The sequence below is a fragment of the Populus trichocarpa genome, chromosome 18 (assembly GCF_000002775.5).
Source record: "Populus trichocarpa isolate Nisqually-1 chromosome 18, P.trichocarpa_v4.1, whole genome shotgun sequence".
NCBI lineage: Eukaryota > Viridiplantae > Streptophyta > Magnoliopsida > Malpighiales > Salicaceae > Populus > Populus trichocarpa.
This window is the reverse complement of record NC_037302.2, coordinates 13,800,827-13,818,452: the sequence shown is the minus strand read 5'-3', so window position 1 is coordinate 13,818,452 and position 17,626 is coordinate 13,800,827. Positions and strand designations below refer to the sequence as shown.

Sequence of the window (17,626 nt, the reverse complement as noted above, 5' to 3'; positions counted from 1 at the left end):
TCTCAAATCTATAATTTATTATATTACCTCACAAAAAAAATAAATCTAAGAAAAACTCAAAATCCAGAATTGAAAACTAAACTAATCAAATATTGTTCTTCTGTAGTTGTAATGGTTAGTACTAAGTAAATAATAAGATAACTTTTTGAAAATCATAAGGGCCATGTTAGAAAACGTAAGACTATATGGATGATAATAAGACATTTGTAAATCTATAGGGGTACAAATGCAGTTTACACTTTCCTTTTATAAAATAACCCAAAAAACACGTCACCTTCCACCTTTGCCTTGCGGCCATGAATACGAAGCGGCACTAACGAAAATCAGAAGCAGATTAGGTAGATAGAAACCCGAAAAAATAAGAGAAACCCTAGTTTTCATCGAAAACCCAAAATCAATCGATCAAACATAAATTGTAGATCGAAATCAATCGGATTCATCGTAATCGGCGTCTGTAAGCACTCAATTTCGAGGATTTGGTGCTGTATGAACAGGAAATCAGGGATTAAGCAGAGAGATAGATAGAGAGAGAGAGAAAGGAGAGATCTTTATAATTTTGATCAGGAGGAAAAAACACTATGTCTGCAATAGTGTGCGGGAAGAGATCTTTCTTTGAAGAACTGACTGTTACTAGCCCACCTGTGTCGAAAAGAATCCGTTGTTCTTCTTCCTCTCCTGTTCGTTTTTCTCCTCCTAGATCGAATACTCTTGCTTCCAATCCGCCTTCGTTTAATTTCGGTTCTTCTTCTTCATCTTCTTCGACTTTGATCGAACAGCTCGCCGCCATTTTCCCTGATATGGACAAGCAGGTTCGGCTCTTTCTTCAGTTATTTCGTTATTTTTTATTATTATTATTGCAAAATGATTGGTTGGTTGATTTTTTATTTGTTTAATTCCGATTGAATTTTTGTGGTATTTTTGTAACTTAATAGTTGATTGGTAGATTTCTTGTTCAATTTGGATTGTGGTGTTTTGGGAAATTTGGAATTGGAAATGATTGTACAGGGAAATGCGAAAGAGTTGATTTTCATATTTTTTTAATACTGTTTTTTATGACAAAAAGTTGTGGGAATTCATATAGAAATGATTTTGAGTGTTGTATTTGTTATGGCTAGTTAATTTTTGTTTTGGTGTTGTTAGGAGTTTGTTGTGGATTAAGGTGGATATACCCTTATCAGTTTCCGATGGAAGTAGCTTGTTTTGTGTGTATTTTATTTGGTCCTTTATTGAGTATTAATCATGAATGAAAGCAGGGTGTTCTTGGAAATTATTTGGTTGTAGTAATACTAGTAATGCTTAAATCGCCAGTTATATACATTAACTGTGTGATTTGCTCAACTGTTTCCTGTTTTCAATGTTTGTCACATATCCTTTTTGGGTATTTTGCTGACTCTTTTTGGTATCTTATCATTCTAGCTTATAGAGAAAGTGCTTGAAGAATGTGGTGATGATTTGGATTCAGCTATCAGAAGTTTGAATGATCTTCGTTTAGGATCTGCCGAAAACTTCAGCGCAGCTGCAGATAAGTCTGATGTGATTGATGAGTCTAATGTTCCAGCACAAGGTACACATATGAAAACTTTTGGTATGTTGAATGTTTTGAGCTGGCTTTGGATTGGCTGAGATGATTTTTGAATAATCATGTGTATGCGTGCATGTTTGGAACATTAAACCTAAGAGTGTTTTACTATACTATTTGCCTCTAGGTTTATCCCCTGCAGACTCTTTTAGTCCCTTTTTCTATAGAACTAGCATCGATGGAGGTTTATAGAATGCTAAACCTGTTTGAGCGCATGTGGTGAATAATGTCGAATTGTAATTCAGAGATTATAGAACCAGGTGTAGACAGTTTATTTACCATGACTTTAATCAGCATGTTTGAAATAATCAACTGGTTGCACATTTACCCATACACATTTAAAGGGAAAATAAGTATAAGAAGTGAACTGGATGAAGGCTGCAAGCTCCTCATGAGTTAAAGGGAATGAGGTGTTAGATGTATAGCATAGCTTGTGACAAACAAGTTTTGATTTCTTGACTCTTTAGAAAATTAAGCCACAACAAATTGTTTTGTTAGTTAGAATTTTTTATGGTCATGCTTGCTAAAATATGTATGTTAGTTAGAGTTAAAGGGAATGAAGTGTTATAATTTTTTTATGGATGAAGGCTGCAAACTCCTCGGGAGTTAAAGGGAATGAGGTGTTAGATGTATAGCATAGCTTGTGACAAACAAGTTTTGATTTCTTGACTCTTTAGAAAATTAAGCCACAACAAATTGTTTTGTTAGTTAGAATTTTTTATGGTCATGCTTGCTAAAATTAACACTAATAACTTGCTGCATATTAGCAGGCCACAAGGCCTTATCTCCTTATGTGATTGTGACATAAGATAGAGTCATTTTCTACTCCATTGCCCAGTGAATTTGGAGTATTTGTCAGACTTTTTTCTATTTGTGGTGAGTCCTGGGTACTTTGGATGCCATGGAGAACCTTTAGTTGATTTCTTTATTGAACTTGTATGGGAGGAAAGACTGCAAGATCTTACGGAGATCTGCAGTGTTTCATTGTTTTGGATCATTCAATGGCGAGATATTCAAGGATCCTTGCAGTTTGGGTCTTTGTTTTCTTATAGCACGGTGTTTTGGCATCTTCATGGTGAAATTCTAAGAGGATTTTGAAGGAGTCGTTAGCTAATATGTAGAGTGAATGGAGTGACTTTTTTGCTTCCTTTCTCATCTATTATACTCATCTAGTCATACTGTATATTCTTCCTTTTTGCAGTCTTATTCTACTAGGTATACTGTATATTCTTCTTTTGGCCATTGAAAAAAAAGCCTGTGCAAGAGATGATCTCTGTGATTAAACAGAATATACACATGTTTCCATAACAGAACAAGCTGCATGTAGCATATTAAACCAGTGGAAATTTCTTCAAATGGACTACTATTGGAAGGTTGTTGACATCCATTTGTAATTAGAAGGAAAGCTGAGATGGCGGACTTAAATGTGGTTTGGCATTTGATCCAACTAAGGTTAGCAGTCAACTAGTCATGGTTATGGCTTTCATCCTGAGCATACACCTAATGGCTTTCCTCTTCAAGAAGAGGAAACATAATAGCCATGTGAAACACTGTTCCCAATTAAAAAAATAATGACAATAAAATAATAATCTTTGCTTTATGTTTCAATAATCGGGGCCTTGGGATACTGGTCTGTTTTGGCTTTGATGGTGTGTTGATGGAAAGAGCGATTTTTGTTGTAGGGGTAGCAACAACTGGTGCTGAGGCTCCTCCTACTGAGGATCTGTCAGCGTCAGCACACCTCTCATTGGATGGTGCGGAGTGGGTGGAGCTCTTTGTTAGGGAAATGATGAGTGCCTCCAATATTGATGACGCCAGAGCACGTGCTTCTCGGGCACTGGAAGTTCTGGAGAAGTCCATCTGTGCACGTGCAGGAGCAGAGGCAGTTAAAAACTTTCACCAGGTGTTTCATTACTTCTATCTGTATTTTCTTTCTATACTCTCTGCGAACTTTCAGTGACCATCGAAGATGAGATATTCATATTGGGTTTGTTTTGAGAAGTTTTTCTGCTTGTCTTCTAATTATTGTATTAGGAACACATGATTTTGAAGGAACAAGTGCAAGCATTGATCCAGGAAAATACGATTCTCAAGCGAGCAGTATCTATTCAGCATGAGCGTCAAAAAGAGTATGAAGAGAGGAACCAGGAGATGCAGCAGCTGAAGCAATTGGTGTCCCAATACCAGGACCAGTTGAGGACCTTGGAGGTTGAGCTCGTTAACTCCTGAATTATTTGCATGATTTAGCATTTTGGTGGAATTTTCACGCTTCCCTTCCATGTTAACTGCAGAGCAATTTTCACATTGCTGCCTTCCAATTTTCTGACCCTTTTTAATGTAATGCCTTGCCAGGTAAACAACTATGCGTTGACATTGCACCTGAAGCAGGCTCAACAAAGCAGCTCAATCCCAGGACGTTTCCACCCTGATGTCTTCTAACAAACTTCCATGGCTCTCGGATGAATTGTAAGCGAGTGGGCCAGGATCCCAAGGCAGTGCAATTATGAGCTATCATATGGTGCCTGACTGCACATGTTATGTTTTTTCCTTCCCCGTGTCCTAAGGGTGCCTTGATCAAAAGACAAATTTAGTTTGCAAGTGTCTTTACTTTGAATCATGTTTGGAATGCAGAAATGCTTGTGGTTTTATATTACATAAACACATTTATCAATAATAATTTATATATGTGATTGGTATTGATGTACACCTACTGGCAGCATTCCTCGCCACAACGTTGATTTGAGCTAAAAACGATGGGGATAGGCATGTGGAGGGCGGCTGGGTGGCAGATCAACAATTGCTGCGGGCAACAAATTTATAATTTCTTGCCCCAGAAGAATCTTCTTTTGATGTGATTAGTTATTCTGCAGGTGATCGCAGTAAATGAAAGTCGTTCTTCTTTAGGATCTACTCAGCCCTTCTTTGAGGTTGATTTCAGGCGTTCTGCTCTCAACCTAGATGTTAGCAAGCTATGGTATGTCTTAATTTCACAATAGCTCTGTTGCATTTGAAGGAGAACAAATAGCTTCTTCCTCGTAAGAACCAAGGCAAGAAAGTGTTTAATATGAGCTAAGATATCTTATCACAAACTCCCAATATATTATTGGAATCTTTTAGGATACAAGTTGACATCTGGGATTATATTATATAGGTGTCTTATGTTACATCACCGGTTGGGTTAATTTTTTTTAAATTAAAAAAATAATGTTTGATAATAGCACTTTTAAAAGAGAGATAAATTTTGAACTTGGATTATTTATTCCAATAGATTCAATAAAGATAAATAATTAAAGGCAAGAAAGTGTTTAATATGAGCTAAGATATCTTATCACAAACTCCCAATGTATTATTGGAATCTTTTAGGATACAAGTTGGCATCTAGGATTATATTATATAGGTGTCTTATGTTACATCACCGGTTGGGTTAATTTTTTTTAAATTAAAAAAATAATGTTTGATAATAGCACTTTTAAAAGAGAGATAAATTTTGAACTTGGATTATTTATTCCAATAGATTCAATAAAGATAAATAATTAAATAATATGATTATATAAAAAAAAACCAATGATAATAAAAAAAAATCTAATTTTATAAATTATTTTAAATAAAACAAATAATAATAAAAAGATTAAGATTTGGCACAAGAATTGAGAAGAGAGGGGAAAAAAAAGGTTATCGGCATCAAACTAGAGGTCCATTCTCTACACACACCTCCTAGGCATAGAGGGGCCGTCGAGGAGATCCCAACACTTAGCATTTAGCCAACAGGCGACAATGGACGTGCCGCTCAAAGTGAACAGGCACCACCCACTCGCTGATGAGTGCATCACTTTTTTTTAATAATATTTATATTTATTAAAATACTAAATTACCCCTCAAAGCATTTAATTATAACAAAATGAGAAATAACCCAGACTATTTTATAGTTTAGTTATTTTTACACCAATCCTTTATGTTTTGAAAAATTATAGTTTATATCATTGATTAGTATAAAATATACTAAATTATAGGATAATTTAGGATGAAAAATGTTATGAACTTAACAAAGTTTTGGATGTAAATTATAATTTTTAAAAATATAAAGAGTAAGTGTAAAAACAATTAAATTATAGAATAATCATGATATTTTTCCCCAACAAAAAAAAAACATGATAAAAAAATAAAAAGTCAGCTTAGTAAATTATGCTTTTAAGAATACTTTAGTTATTTTATTGTGTTGAAAAAAAAGTAAAATGGCTAAAAAGTTTGTACGCCAGGTTAATTGTTCTTACTTTTTCATTAGTTGTTACCGTAAAGGGCAAGAATATCAATCTGATTGGAAAATTGATTTCACAACACAAAACCTAAGGAGTGCATAAATACTGTTCCTAAGAATATATATTTACCTATATAAGATTATTCCTCAGGATTCAATAAGTTTTTCCTCGAAAGTAGGGATACAGAAACAACAAGGAAAATAATATAAAAGAAGAAGAAGAAGCAAGTTTAAGTATTATAAGTTAGTTGATATTTCATTAATTCTCTCTAAAAGTACAGGTTAACTTGCTCAAGCACGACTCGGATCGATTTTCAGATAGGTTAACATTGTAAGTTGTAACGAGGAGGGTCTTATAGCCAGGAGTAGAACCTCTTTATTAGCCTTCCTGCGTGGGAAAGCCTTAACAGTAGTCTAAAAGAGAGAGATGAAGCTGAAATAAATGGTTGAATTAGGACAGAAGTACTGAAGGGCGCTTTTGAGTGTGTTCCACGCTCGTTCATGCCCCACGATAAGCGCCCATCAACTTCAGCTCTGGCTTTGTTGAAATGAGAAATTCTGTTTCCACTGGTGCAGACCTATCATTTGCCCCACTACCGATCACATGTTGCTTTCTTTCTTTATTATCAGGAAAATGCCATCTCTGTCGGGGTTTGCACGTTTTGTATGGATGAAGTAATTCCCTTCTATTTAGTTTCAGATAATATAGGCTGGCGGTCCTGGTCTATCTCCTGTTCTTTCTTCCTAGTTTTTGGCTAGCTCACTATGATAATTTAGTTAGGTTTAGACTGTAAAGCCAGGTTTACATGGTAAGTTGAACATGATGCTGCAGGCCCTGCAGCTTGTCTGTTTCTTACTTCATCTTAGAAATTTAAACCAGGTTTGGTACACGCATAAGCATAGCAATGATGCTGATGACCTGATCGTTGGAAGTCCTCTCAGTTTGTGGGTGGCAAAAGCAAGACTCGAAACTGAATCCAAATTGAAGGATTAGGGATAGAGTTTAATTTGCAAACAATGTGTTGAGAAGTTAATTAAGAAGGTTATTTCAGTTGCTTTACTCTGAAAGAACTGAACATGGCATGCACACACTTCTTTGATTTGGCTTAGCACACAAAAGAAAAGGATCTGAGTTTATCTATGTACATGGAACTACAGCAAAATAGAGAATAGCTAGTAACAAGTTCAAATCATCCTACAAATATGAATACAACACCAAGTATTTTAGCTAAATATGATTGAGTTCTCTAGAGGTTAGATTAAATCAGAGAGATGGCCAGTTCTCTAGCCCTTACAGTACCTGAACACTCAAGAGGTTTGTTAGGCTAGGAATAAGCTCCTGTTTCATTGAGATTTCTCTGCGGTTGCATGAGTGACAAATATGTAGTTATCTTACCAGAGCTTAGAGAGGAAGCAAATTTGTATTGAGGGAGGAGAGGTTTAGAAGACAGAAACAAGCTTGCTTCCACCTCTCGTCATCATCCTCTTGAACTCGTCAAAATTAACCATCCCATCACCATCCATGTCAACCTTCCTGATCATCTCCTTGCAATCCTCCACTCTTCCACCTTCCTTTAACCCCAAAGAACACAAGACCAAACCAAGCTCCTCGACTGATATCAAACCATCTTTATCTCTATCAAAAACATCAAAAGCCTCTTTCAAATCCCCTTCCCCACCATCTCCTTGACCTTCTTTCTCGTCATCTCCTCCTTGATCTTGAATCCCAACTACCTTGCACAAGATACAAAACTCTTCAAAATCTATCAAACCATCTCCATTGGAATCAATTTTCACCACCATTTCTTCCACTTCTTTCTCTGTCATAAAAATTCTTATGTTCTTGAATGACTCTCTTAACTCTTGCTTTGTTATAAACCCATCACCATTCTTGTCGAAGGTAGCAAAAACACTCTTTAGCTCAGCTTTTTCATAAGCAGGACCGCTAACACTACTACTACTGACACTAGTAGTCGTAACACTCCTCCCTTTGTTTGAGACTTGGAGAGTGATGGTTCTCGGAGGGTTTTTAGAGGCAAGAGATTGGAGCCATGCATACAATTTCCTGGAGGGTAAATAGAAGTAAATATTAATGAGGCCAGCTAGGAACAAAACTATTAGTAACAAGATGGTGATGATCATCATCATATCTTTCTTTTGATTGGTTTTTCTTGTTCACACACAACAGGAATCAGAGGAGAAAGGGGTTAATAAGAGAGGAGGAGGAGGAGCGAATGGACAAAAAGAGGTAAACAGGTTGGTCTTTGTTTAAGTTTAAGAGTTGAAAAGGGCCATGGGCATTGAAGAAGAGACGCGGTGTTTGGTGTACTTTTCGATCCCACAAACCGCGTAATTTGTAATTACAGTTATTAAACACACACAAGCTAATCAGATATCAGACCCTGATAGCATGGAAATTCCATGCTATTGGTAATCAGTTGAGAAACTTGTTTCCAACGAGTAAAAAAGGTTGATAAGTTTTGATAGAAAAATTTAATTGCTTGCTAGTTGTTACCATAAATTATTAAATCTGGTCTAATTCATGAACTAATTCAAAATATAGATTATAAGTTAATTTAGGTTAATTTAAAAAAGAATTGTTTAAAAACAATCTTAATTTAAAATGATATTATTTTTTAAAAAATTAAATAAAACTCAAATTTATTTTTTTATCAAGTTTAACTTCGAAGAATTTCATTCAAATTAATTCAAAATTTAATATGAATTAAATCATAAGTCAGCAAATCACAAAATTAAGCTATCGCTAATAGTTAACGAAATCCTTCCAGAATTTGGTTGTATGAATCATCTGAGCATGCACTTGTTAATTATGATTGGAAGCTAACTCTCATCAAAATGCATCGACACTTCATGTTCTTTAGAAGCAAAAGACATGATGCAAAGTAACCACTGCCGACTACTATTTGCTGCCACTTTAGCACACACAGACACTTCATTTATGCTCATCATACAAGTTCAACTAAAAGCAGAACTACTCCACCATGGCCCTAATTCCCCCATTGCTTGAAATTCCAATATTTACATTAATGTTTACTTAATTAGTGCAGACGGGACTTGGCAAATTGAACAGAATAGAGGGAGAGGAGGTAACCAAGTTGATGGCATTTATGTGGACTTGATTAAATACATGGCTAGAAGACTCTCTAATCGCTATCCAAAGAAAGATATTTTAGTGCAACTATAAAATTTCTTTGAATTTATCCACGGAAAGTAAATAGAACTCGATACTTTTGCTGCTGAGGTGGGAATCTCGGAGAAATCAATACAAGATATAGACAAATAAAATTTCTTTGATTTTCAGTTTGCCATGGACTGAATTAAGCAGTATCCCATAACCATTTGCCTCCTTGTAACTTGGTGTTCTTGTGCCTGAAGGACTGTATTAACCATGTTGAGGATTTATTCTCTGATAATGACTTGCAAATTATGAAGAGAGCTCTGCTGTGGACTTCAGCTTATTATTATTACCTATAATCTAAACAGTGTTGGAAAAATATTATGCAAGTATACAATGTTTTTTTCTTTTTTTTCTTATTTATCTTCTCACGTTTCACTATGGATAACATTGGTCAAATTTTTTTTTTAAGATTTTGCTATAAATTTAAAGGAGAAATATATGAAGTGATCAACATTCTGCATCCGCACTATTCATCCTCTTATTTTTTATTGTGGACAACATTCTTTACCTTTTTTAAAAATTTATTATAAATTTATAGGGCAAAAAATATTATACTCAGTTAAGTTTATGGTCCGGATTCACCCCACAAGTTCTACTGTAAATGACATTGTTCACTTTTTTTTGTTTTTATTTTTTTTAAAATTAATCTTAATATTATTTTTATTTATATTTATATTTACATTAATATCTCTTCTCTCTTTTATGTTATTTAGAAAAATTATTTTAAATAATAATTATTTTTAAATTATGTATTTAATTTTTTAGGAGGTTTTTCTTATTAATATATATATATATATATTAATTTTTTGTATAAATGAACTTTATTTTTTAAAATAAAAAGAAATTTATTTTCAAATAATATTTCTAACATGTGCAGCCTTACATATTAATTTTCTCTTTTATTTTATTCAATCAATTTAATGTGTGTGTCTATTTTTATTATCATTTGATTGAATTAAAAAATTATTTTAATTAACAAATTCAGCAAATACAACCTCTTAAATGTTACATCTTGCGAAATTAAATATCTTTATCTACATATTTCTCTTGATTTTTCAAGTTTTTTTTTTTAGACATTATTTATGGGTTTTTTTTTTTTACTTATTAACACACATTTTCAATTTATTTAATTATATTTATATATAAATTTTTTAATTTTCACTTAGAATTTTTTTAAATACAAAAATATATTTAAAAATTTTATATATAAATGTTTTTATTAAAAAAAAATTAACCCAAAAATAAAACATGGATCAAATATCCAAGTATGATACTATGGGATATAGGAGGTGCCGAGGATAATGGGGGGACATGTACGCGATTTGCAGCATCGGATTCCTAGCTTTTGGTGGCATTAGACTGATTGCCACAATTTAAGGACTAAAGAAATGCCATTGAGATTCCTTGTCTTTTAATTAAAGAAATGATGCTCAAGCTAATCTAGAGAGAGAGAGAGAGAGAGAGAGAGAGAGAGAAACATTCTTAAGAAAAGAATTAAGAATTTGCCATGACCCATGACTTCTTTATCGAAAAAGAATGAGTAAAGAGACGATAAGAATTGGGCATTTTGAAAATTGAAAGCAGGGGCTGAGCTGGGCTTTCTAGACCATATTTCTTTAGTTCTATGAATCTATCTATCTATCGTGTGAAATTCTTCGTTTGTTCATCTCAGGTCCTAGCCCTTGATGATATCAACTGGGAGTTTGATGATTTTGTCTCGAGCAAAAAAGGCTTGAATATTAAATTAAACCCAATTTCTTCAAACTAAGTTCCCTCAAGTAAATTTCGAGTTAATAGGCACAGGGACAAGAACATGAAGATATTCGCCGAATACAATTAGATAAATAACTAGATTGTTGAGGCATGATGATGTCCTGCGAGTTGTATAAATTTTATCTTTTGAACTTAAAAAATATCAAGATATTTTAAAAAAAAATTTAGTCGATCAAAAAATTTAAATAGTATAAAAGTTGATTTTATATTAGTCGACAATCAGTAAAAACATAGTTTAACTTAAAAAAATTTAAGATGATATCTTTTAAAAAAAATATTCAGATAATAATATATTAGATCGCTATAGGTTAACCTGTTAAATCCACGACTCGAGTCATAAAACCATGATAATCCCACAAAAAACAAATTAAAACAAATTTGAAACTTAAATCTCAATAAACTTGATATTAAATGATAAAATTAAAAGAAAACTAAAAAGTCAATTGAAAAAGAAATGAATCAACTGGCTAATCCATTAAGTTTGTGACTTGGATTATAAGACGAGAATATTAACACGGAAGACAAATTAAAATAAATCATGAAATTCAATATTAAAGGATTGAATTAATAAAAAAAGATAGATACAAAAATTATTACAAAAAACAAAATATTATTTTTATGGGATGGTGCATAATAAAAACATCACTTTTTTTTTAGTTTTAGTTTTAGTTTTAGTTTTTTTATTAATAACAATTTATTTTTTAAAAAAAATCGATTTCGAAAAGTTGGAGTTACATTTTGAAGTTAAGACCACATAATATATCAGTTTAATGAAGTGTCGTGAATGATTACAAATCAGGCAAGGTACGCTAATAGTCAAATTGTTTGTTTTGGGCACAAATCCGAGGCCTGTTGCACACTGAGCTGCACTTACAAAAATGATAGATTTGGGCTTCAACTTTGTTTGAGAAGGCCCAATTTAGACTTGTAGATTTTTTAATTTTTTTGTTTTTTCTTAATTTAAATTTATAATTTTGGTTATAGTTATGAAACTTGGATCAATACATGTTGTTTCAGGACCTGGTTGATCTTAGACTTGATTCAAGCTAAGTTTTCTTGAAAAAAAAACAAAAAAAATTGACTCAGTATAACCCAATAAAAAAACTTGGTTTTATCCATAACTCAGTTGATCCGATTAAAACTCAATGATTTTTAAAAAAAATATTTTTTTAAAAAAAAAACAATGTTGTTTTACTTTTTATTTTTCTTTTCAATTGAGTTAAAATCTGATAAGTTGCTTGATCTTTAACCCGGACCTTGCTCGGGACCAGATTTAATACAATGATTTTGATATAAAATGAGAATGATTACTTTTCCCTGTTTGTTGGCATCATCTTCACTGTTTTAAAAAGTTATCCATTATAATGAGCCAAAAAATCAATTAGGGTTTAGACAGGAAAGAACAAAAGAAGTATTTCCCATTGGCATTGCATCTCATTTAGAAAAAGAAAAATAAAAACAATGGAGTATAATACGTCCTCAACTTCAGCATGGGCCTCCAACTTCCTAGTAGTAGTAAGAGGTGATCATGCATTATTTAAAACCTCACTTGGGAGGCCTCTGAAAACCTCAAAGAAGAAGCTTAATAGTTTCAACTTAATTTCTATGAGTGGGCTCTTGCTCTCACACAAATCTTCAATTCCTTTTATTTATTTATTTATTTATTTATTGTTAAACTAATAAAAATCATTCAGTCCTCCAGTAACAAATAACTTACCATCTATAATATCTAAATCCATTTAAAGAAAAACAAAACATATTGTTTTGATAATCAAAAACATATTCTCTTTCTAGTCTATTTGATAGCTTTTAATTACTGTGGTAGCACATAAGAGACGGGAAAGTCGAGATGGTGTTTTTTTATTATTTTTTGTTTTTAAAAAATAAAAATCCACTTCAAAATTATCCCATCTCAGATATATATATATATATATATTCTCGTATTTTCACAACGGAACACGTGTCTATCACTATAATACTAATCTAACACATCTTTTAAATAGAGTCTCTTAAAGAATCAAGGCCACCAAACAAGACCTGCAAGCTCCATTTAAGTACTCTTGGAGTTAGCTGAGTGCACTTTTCATCCTAGACCCACCGACCCACCCACGAGCATTTCAAATCTATTGCCAATGAAAAAGGCTATACCATTTCCGTTTCTTAATAAATTAATGAAAATAGCCATCTTTTGGTTAAAAAAATTGAGAGCACGTGATGGATCATAATGGAGGATTGGGCCCATTTGGGTATACGAGACAGATACTGTTTCACGGGGGCCCATTTGTTGTTATTGATTATCACCCCTCACAAGAGTCCAAAGGCCCATCCCCACCTCACTCGCTCTTGTTTCTTTGTCGTCGTAGAATAGAATAAGGGAGGGGTGCTTTTGTTGGAGTGAACAGGCTGTTACACGACCCCATGAAAACGAGAGTGACCCACGACGGAAACAGACAACCTAACCTTTCTCTGTCAATCCCGTCCCGTTATCACGTAGCGTTGTTCTCATTGGAAGCTCTTCACATGGTCCTATTAGTGATGTAATAGAATGGTCCTGTCATAAAGCTTGTCCTTGATTAGATTTTTCATTCATTACCGTGTAAAGAGGGAATGCTTTGTTCGAGCATCAAACATAAAGCAATACCCAAGAAATTTGGTGAGGGAGTAGTTGGCATTACAGTTTTCAAACCCCATAAAAAAATATCTCTAGGGAATTAATTACTGGATTACCGGATTAATTCAGGTTAATTCTAGTTGATTTGTTTTTTTTTACTTTATCAATAGATTTTGATTGAGTTTTTTATAAACTGATCGAATTACAAGTCAATTTAAGTATTCAAAACACGTCTAAAATAAAATAAAATAAAAGTATCCGACACCAGTAAAAAAAATGGATATTAGAACTTTTGTTACGTGATTGTGATTTGGAGGTTTTTGCCAAGTAGCGATGCCATCTCTTTCAAGAACTCACACCATCTATCTTCTACTCAATTTATGGCCAAGACAAAAGTCAGCATTTTTCTAAATATGTAAATAAGCAAAAAAGACTCTAAAATCTAAACATGGATAGAAAAACTTTATTATTTTAAAATTAAAATTTAAAATTTAAGGTTTCAAGCAATTCTCCATTTTCATGCCGACATGCATGATAGAACAAGCCAAACAATGTTAAGGCATGCTCATATATACTAGTACTTTCATACACCTAAAAAGTTAATAGTATGGTTGTCCACTTGAATGTCTCGTTTTACAGTTTGGTTTTGCGATCATCTACAATTAAAATAATTATTTTGTAGAGTAGGCTATACAACGTGGTTGCATCTATACATAATTGATATGATATGGGTATGTATTATGCTTATTTTTACTCAAAAAAAAAATATTATCATATATTTTATCTTCCTCTTTTACATATTACATTTCTTCTACATTTTAATTAAATTAAATATTAAAGGGTCTCTTGTACTACTAATAAGAGACTTATTTTGTTAGAGAACATTAACTAGTAGTTAAGCTCTTGTTCAAAAACAATAATCAAAACCGCCATGGATAGCCCAAGATTATTAGAAGTTTCCTTTAGACTTCGTCAAAGTAAAAATGATTTAGGTAATTATCTCAAAAATTTCTAGACAAGACCTGCAATATATAGACATGACATTCACCCGCCATATATAACTCTGTTCATCAGCAGCAGCAGCAGCAGCAGCAATTAAATTGTAAAAATTACAAGGTATGGAAAAGAAAAGAAGGAATCAAAAATCAAAGCAACTAACTGATACGAGTATACATTTGCGTCCGTACAACCGCAGATCATTATATGCAGTGGTTGCTCGTGCAACTTGACTTGTCAAAAATCATAAAGGGGATACTGAAAAAATTCACTGCTGATTTTGAGGGTAGCTTTTCATGTGGGTCCCTATCAATTATTCACTATATTACAACGATCGCAGAAACATCTAATCATTCATTCTTCCCTTCTTGTGTCCATATATATAGTACAATATATGGACATGGTAATCGTTTTTAAACCCAACTTAATCCCTAATTTATCAGGTTGAAATAGTAATTTGTCCAGCCTGATTTGAATTGAATTTTATTTTGAATTAGTTTAGAAATTGATCTAATTAAATTTAAGTAACCTAACGCATGAATTTATAATCTAGTTGATTCAATTAAATTTTAGCAAGACTCAATTGGGTGAATTCCTAAAACTTTTTTAATTTTTATATAAAACATTATCGATTTTTCTTTTAATTTTTTCTTTAAAAGATATTATTTTATTTTTTAAAAAAAAATCCACTAAAACAAGTTTTGGGGTTGATTTAAATTAATTCAATAACCCGTGATTTAGTTCACTAGCCGAATAAGACACTGGTAAAATATTATAACCATGCATATAGTAATGAGTTCATAGTTTAATGACACTCTTACATAATTATTGGTTTCGATTTTCGTTTTTTCAATGGTACGAGAAAAATATTCTTTCAAAGATTTGATGGTCCATAATAGAATATATCCCTTGATCAATTAATGAATTTAATTTGAATTCGAGAAATTAAACTCAGGATTTCGGAAGAGATCTGAGAAAACTCACAAATACGCAAGGATAACTGGGATTCGAATTGAAGATCAAAGTGGCAGCATGCTTTATCCTTTCATGGTACGTACATGTCGGATGTATAAGACAGCGGGCCACGATTTAGGCAAGGAATGCAACTATTCAATGAACACAAGCGCCAATTGAACATTGTCATAGAATGGACAGAACAAAAGAGACGGTACAATTTGTTTTTGTTTTTTTAATAAATGAACTCAACAATTTCTTGAATCATGTGCAACTGTTCTTTTATATTAGGTTTAGTGAGTGTTAGAAATCCAAAAGAATATATATAAACATGCCTGGATTGAGAGAAGAAGATGGGTGTGCAAAATAAATATGTTTTTAGATAGATTTTAAATAAATTTATATCATTTTTAAATAAAAAAGACAGAAATGATATCACTTTTGTTTTTATTATCTTTTTTTTTTAAGATAATAACTAAATACAACTTTAAATTATGTCTCGAGATTGTTTATTATTGTGGTACTTTCTGTGTTTTGTGCTCGGTCTTATTGAATTGTGTTTCAAATCTTGGTTTTGTGGAAACTAAAAAAACCTGCTTTTTACTTATTGATACTTCATTTAAGTATATTTTATAGCAATTTTAACCAAATAAATATTTTTTTAAAATCAAAACTAAAAGTTTTTTCTTAATTCTATTTTTTTAAACTGCAACCGTAAAAATTACTACAATACCAAATAATTCTTCCTCCTAATATATGTTATAGTACACTAAAAAATTTAAAAAATTCATTTTGTAGCTTTTGATTTTTAGTTTTCAAATGATTTTTTTAAACAATTTTTAAAATTTCACTAAACAATTTTTTCATTGAATTTTGAAGAAAAAACCACAAATAAATAAATCCCATGTTTTTCAAACGGGTTCTAAAAACACGAGTACCTTATATGAATAAGACTTTTTTTTTTTTTAAAAAAAAAAAAGGGGGCTAAAATTTAGCCGGTATACAGGGACAATAAATCAGTGTAGTCACAAGACAAGTAATACGACGTCGTGACAATGACTTCCCCGTCGACATTTGCTCTGTTGCAGTGACATGTTAGATAGTGATAGGTGACTGATGCCCATCGTAAGCTGTTTCTGATGCCTTACACTGTTTATGTCATCAAGCTGGTATCTAAAAAAACGGCACAGCTTTTGTTTTTATGATTGATTGAGAACCCTTTTTTGCTGTTGTTTTTATAATGACTACTAGGAACCAAGATTGATTTTACAGTTTGAGTAGTTATTTATATTTTATTTATTATACAGTTAAGAAATATATATATATATATATATATATATATATATATATATATATATATATATATATATATATACCCACACACATCTAGAATATTTATATATATATATTTTTTTAATCTAATATAACATTTAAATATTTCAATATTAACACAATATACATATATGTATAATATTTATTATTTTATCATTTATTTAATACATATAGACATACTTTAAATATATATTACCATTTTATTTTTTTGTTAAATTTTAAATAATAATCAAATATATATAGGTTAGGTTTTACAATATCCATATCAGATTCGTTCCCTAATGAGTAAGATAATTATCAAAAAACACTCATTTATCCGAGTCGAGTTAGGTCAAGTTGGTAGTCATTGGGTTCACATTAAATTGTTATTCGTACAGAATACCAAGAATTCACACATTGTTATAATTGTTTTTTTTATCTTTTGTTATTTTAGTTGCTCAGTTTTTTTTTTATTTGATCATTAAAAATTACATTGATTTGAGATTGGTCTTGACGATTTTTTTTTATGCCTGCAATTAGGGATCTTGTGATGTGAGAGAAATGTTTAGTCATCATATAAAAAAATCAAGATGAAAGTTGATTTGGTTAAATTGAAATAACTTAGTGAGTTAACTTTTAATCTAGTTAATCCAGTCATGTTCAAGTAAAACCTTATCGAATCAATTCCCATTTTATTTTTAAATTTTATCTAAAATAGCATTGTTCCATGACATTTAATTTTAAATTTTGTGAAAATACAAAATTGTCTCTTGGTGCGAATTAAATTTTTTATTTTTTTTTGCTTTCAAGGATATTTTGGTGTTTTCACTATATATTTAAAATAAAAAAAAATTATTTATCTCCAATCAATTCGATAATAAATAATAGACCATGTGAAATGATTAAAATACTTTGAAAGTCGGTTTTAATTTTTTTTTTAATGGAGAG

At 31.8% G+C, this 17,626-nt stretch overlaps 2 protein-coding genes across 2 annotated transcripts; one reads left to right on the top strand and one right to left on the bottom strand.

Annotated features, from left to right (window-relative positions):
• Nucleotides 1-271: 271 nt before the first annotated feature.
• Nucleotides 272-4,283, top strand: LOC7459876 (uncharacterized). The gene is made up of 5 exons (XM_002325168.4): nucleotides 272-809; nucleotides 1,417-1,564; nucleotides 3,262-3,482; nucleotides 3,614-3,787; nucleotides 3,932-4,283. Exons 1-5 carry the CDS (start codon nucleotides 579-581, stop codon nucleotides 4,016-4,018), a joined length of 861 nt encoding a protein of 286 aa, XP_002325204.2. The 5' UTR covers nucleotides 272-578; the 3' UTR covers nucleotides 4,019-4,283.
• Nucleotides 4,284-6,940: 2,657 nt separating this feature from the next.
• On the bottom strand, nucleotides 6,941-8,169 carry LOC7459875 (calmodulin-like protein 3). The gene has a single exon (XM_002324599.4). The coding sequence runs from the start codon at nucleotides 7,980-7,982 to the stop codon at nucleotides 7,275-7,277; it is 708 nt and encodes a 235-aa protein (XP_002324635.2). The 5' UTR covers nucleotides 7,983-8,169; the 3' UTR covers nucleotides 6,941-7,274.
• Between the last annotated feature and the right edge of the window lie 9,457 nt (nucleotides 8,170-17,626).